Source organism: Formica exsecta, unplaced genomic scaffold, assembly GCF_003651465.1.
Source record: "Formica exsecta isolate Colony F162 unplaced genomic scaffold, ASM365146v1 scaffold47, whole genome shotgun sequence".
Classification (NCBI taxonomy): Eukaryota; Metazoa; Arthropoda; class Insecta; order Hymenoptera; family Formicidae; genus Formica; species Formica exsecta.
The window spans coordinates 1388917-1393894 of NW_021851936.1; the positions used below are offsets into that span (position 1 = coordinate 1388917).

General features: G+C 31.1%; 1 protein-coding gene across 2 annotated transcripts in view; it reads left to right on the plus strand.

The window, feature by feature from the left end:
- The first annotated feature begins 1090 nt into the window (after positions 1-1090).
- LOC115241169 (RNA-binding protein Musashi homolog Rbp6-like) overlaps positions 1091-4978 on the plus strand; it is a 567047-nt gene continuing 563159 nt past the window's right edge. Inside the window, exon 1 of one of the 2 annotated variants that reach the window (XM_029816790.1) lies at positions 1091-1258. In XM_029816790.1, coding sequence (XP_029672650.1) covers positions 1226-1258 — 33 coding nt within the window. In that variant the 5' untranslated portion in view covers positions 1091-1225. The remainder of the gene's footprint in view (positions 1259-4978) is intronic. The other variant, XM_029816793.1, reaches the window with a different exon arrangement.

The following is a 4978-nucleotide window of genomic DNA, read 5'->3' on the forward strand; positions in this document are numbered from 1 at the left end:
ATAAATATATTAATATTAATAATTAGGGAGTCTATGAAAATTTCATTATAATACAGAACTCGAATAGTTAGAGTTCGATATTGATTAAAGTTAAAGATATTTTAATAAAAAAATATAATTTTATGATTAAAATAAGACAAAACAATTGTTTTATTTCTATTCTGTTAATACAATTTGTCATAAAAAATATATCACAAAATAGAACCTTTATTAATAAAAAATTTTCAATGAATTGTGTACTATTGTAAAGCTTTAAAATATAACTGTTGAAACATTATCATGTTTTAATGTAATACGTAAACAATTATATTTTAAAGCTTTACGATAAGATTATATTGTAAATAGATAAGAAGGCTGTGACTATTCTTTAAAGTTTCGATATTACTCTTGTATGGAGAATAGCGAACATATGTAAGATTGAAATACGTTTTCTTCCTGTTGATAAATTGTCGGGATTCCTGTTATTTCTCTTTCGTCAAGAAGTTTTCATGCACGAAGTGAAGGTGAAATATTTGTAAGCAAATTTAAGCGATATACGACTCTTTTATCTTGCTACTGTGTTTATTTAATTGTATCTTCTTGTTATATTAGATAATGCAGATTAAAAAAGAAAAGTAATTCACGGTGACAAGTTAATCAAAAATACTTATTAATATAATAGAATCAACGCAATATATATTCAACGTAAATATAAAACGCAATTTTTTTAATATTCACGAAATATAGCGGTTACAAAAAAAAATTACAAAAAGATAAATATATTATTCTCATTTAACAGTTATTGTGAAGTTATTAAAATTATGTAAAAAATATTACTCTTTATTATGGTTAAAATATGGTGATGTGTGTTTATATAATTATTCTTCTTTATTGAGAGACAGATTATTGTATTATGAAATAATATTACTTTATTCATACACACCCAAATTACGTGTATAAATCAATTATGTTCGAAAATAAATAAGATTTTATGAAATTACGAAATGCCGTTTTGGTCTCTCGTTTCTACGATTACTCACGAAATGAATTCTTGCTTGTGTTTTAGCCTCGACCATCGATGTGACCCTCTGCATCGCCAGCCACGTCGTTTAAACACCTGCGGGTATTTGCTCAGGACGAACGGCGGCGCGAGTTCGCTAATTGACCGGTTTCGACTTATTAGAGTGTCTGCGGCGCATTTTAAAACTGGATTAACTGCGCTCTGCACCTTTACCCGCGTTGCCCGATGTGGTCTTTCTTCTGGAACACTATTCATCAAGTAAGTCCTCCGTAATGAAATCGGCAAATTTGCCTTCATTTGGATGAAAATCACGGAAGAAAGGAGACTTGCTTAGAATTACAAGACAGATTAGGCGAGCTTGTCCAACTTTAATATCTCCTTCTAATTAGTCAGATATCAGACTCGATTGTTTGATCTTCATTAGTTTCTTTTTTTTTAATTTGCTATTCATGTATTTCTTGAAACTAGACAGAATCTTGTTTACTTATATACAGGATGGTTTTTAATAATTATATTCTCGATCACATTACGCGAAAGCGTAAATGTTTGCGTATAAATTATAAATCGCAATATGCGATATCGTTTTTCGAAGGAGAAAAGTCGACCGTGCAATGTCGAAGTATCACGTTTGATGCGATTGAGTTGCAAGTTGTATCTCACAAAATACTAATTAGATCGCGAGATAACTCACCTATGAGCACGAGGGGATTAATTACCCGCGAAAACCACGTCTCCCGTGTCTCCCTGGTATTTCGCGTTCCGAAACACGCACCGTTACCGCGCGCGGTCCTTTGTCGACATAGAAACGCCTGAGGCCTGTTGAACCACGTGTATATATACAATAGAGAAAGCGGGAGGAGAGAGGGGGGGGGGAAGAGAGAGAGAGAGAGAGAATTGGAGCGAGTGAGGAGGAAGTCTCTCAATCAGACGTTGAATTGGAGCGCGTGTCGCGTGAACGAAATCCACATCGATCAACTCAATTAACTAATTGCCCCGCGGCTCTCCCGCTTACCCCTCCCGCGTTACTCCCTCCTCGTCCATAGTCTCCCTTATTCGCAGCCACTTCGGAAGAAGCCAGGTGAATACCGTCGAATTTTGTCACGTGTTCTCTTATGCCGCGTTTTCCGTTTCGATCGCGACTTGTCGAGCTCAAAAAATACCATGACTGCCAGTTGACAGGTGAGTTTATTGGTCAACAGTGATTCGCATCGACGAACCTTCTCCACTATGTTATTCCGAGGCGGATATGGAAAGCGACGGATTGAAGCTCGTTTTGTTTGCCCATACATTCGTTACATGTTTCACTGCTCGATTATTTCTGGCGCGGTACGCTGTTGATATACAATGTGTGACGAAAGTACTATTGCGGGCCGATTGTAAAATGAAAAAAATCGATATAAAATCGTAAATCTTCTTTAGAACGTATAATTTGCAGCAAAAATTGTTAGAGGATAAAATATTAATTTTATTAATTAAATTATTATGCCGTGTGAGAGATCTGTTTGCGGAATCACGGGATTTTATTTTATTTTATTTTTTTTTTTTTAAGAAAACCTTTTATTTTTATTTTTGTGAAAGTATAAATATATAATAAATTTTTTGACAGATTTAATGACTTATGACTTATGACTATCTAGGACTTAAAAACAACCGAATATGAGTCTGAATATATGGATGTAGAAACAATGCAATAACTAATCAAATCATTGTCATGCAAAGATTATTATCATTAATTTCCAATTAATGAATTTGTCGAGAAAAAGAATAATAATATTTCTGTACTTTACATGTTTTAATCTTAACTTTTTGATATCTATTTTATATTTGGCGACTGAACGTTGTTGTTTCAATTTCTTTAATTATTGTTTTTTTTTCAATGTAATAATGCGGATATCAGTTCTATAGCGTATTTTGAAATCAATTTGAAATAGATTTGCCGATAGTGTTGACGTACCTATCCATATAACAGGAGGCTATGTGTAAAGTAAAGTATGACGAGGCGCAGAAAGTCGATAAAAATTTGATCGACGTTCTTACGGTCCGCTTACGGCACTATCATCTTCATAGCATCCTTTATTTCGTACTCACGAACACGTGAATATCTCAAAATCGTTTTTTGGCTCGGGGCGACATAAAGCTCTTGTCAGCACTGGAGAAATATGATTTTATCTCGAACAGATAACGCGTCTAAGACGATGATGAGGATATCCCTGAAATTTAATTTTCTAAAGTTCTTCAATTTTCAACGTTAAAAATAATTTTATGACTCGCTTTAAATTTTTGCCGAAAGGCAAATCAAAATAAAAATTTAAATTTATTTTGAAATTTATTGCAAAGTTTAAAATAAGCTGTATAATGAAGGGATAATAAAAAGTGTAATATACATATTTTTTTTTTTTTTTTTACAATTTTATACATTTTTATCTTAAAATTTTGCTTACTATAATTTTACAAAATATACGAGAGGTTTTATTTCCAATTGTTTGATAATAGACTTTTTTATATAATTAATTTTACATAACGTAAGGACACGATCGATTATAAATTCATACATAGAATCAGTATTTAAAAATATTTTTAGATTAGTTATATACACGCACATATATTTTGCATATAATAATTAATAATATAATTAATGTTAATATTAACAAGTTCTCGACGATCTCATGGGATATATCATCAGGTCACGACTGCGACAGTTTCAGTCTGGGAAGTCTTTTCTTCGAAGCTACTTATTGTGAATACCGATTTCTTGCGAATTGCGTGCTCCGCTATTCACAAAAAATCGCGGATTTTAGATGTATATTTGATAAAATTCTTATTGATTTTAAAAAACTGGAATATATCATGAAATTATGAAAATTATAAAAATTTATTAATCTGTTTTTATAAATCTAATCTCTTTAATATCGCTTAAAAATATGTTAACATTCCTATATAAAGAGAATACATAGAGAGTGGCGAACATATTATAGAAAGAAATATATTTTTTTTTTATCAAATTTTAATGTAACAATTAATTGCATCTGTTTTGTTATATCAATAGCGGATGATATTTTGGAATATATCGGCTAAAACATAGATTTTTTAAGTTTACGATTTTCACATTTTTAGAAAAATGGATTTAGAATTCATTGTTATACGAAATCCTTTAATTCTTAAACATATTTATAATAATGCACGAAATGTTAAAATAAGTCCTTTTGTAATACGCAATTCCACTTGCAATTAAGAAGATTGTTATCGAGGCAATGCTATCCGATTATATTTCGCTCATTTTGATTCCTATTCTTGTCCAATCTTTTTGATAGAGAAGTGTAAGGAGAAAAAAAAAAACGTTTCTTCGTGCGTGTGAGGATCTCATGCGATCATCAGTTATTGTTCCGCGGATGAGATTGTGGGAAGAAATATTGCGCTAGAATAGTGTAACGCAACTGACAACCTGCTATCTTAAAAGAACACGTGTGCACATATAGTCTATTTTCCACGCCAAACGTTCCAACAGTTATAATCCTCGAGATTGCAATGAGAGATTACAAAAAAAAAAAAAAAAATCGAATCAATATGTTTGGTAACTGGACGATTACTTTAATATTGATGACACATTCTATAGACCATTCATCATAATGTATGTGTATATATACGGATATAAATTCAATTATAAATTTTTAAATTTTAGATACATTATTTTGAATCATTTATTTGGATTTTTATAAATTATTTCTGTTCTTTAAATTAATTAATTTTGATTGGTATTTGGTTGGTCCATTCAAATAGCATCTGATATGAAGTTTTGGTCGATAAATTGACCATCGACAATACACATATCGTTATATTGAATTTATGTCATGAAAAATCGTATGAATAATCATATAATTAATTGATCATTGGACATTAAATATAAGATTCTAAGAAGCGTAATAAATGTAATAAAAGTACACGCGAAATATATATTGTGACACGTGTCAATATCGTGTT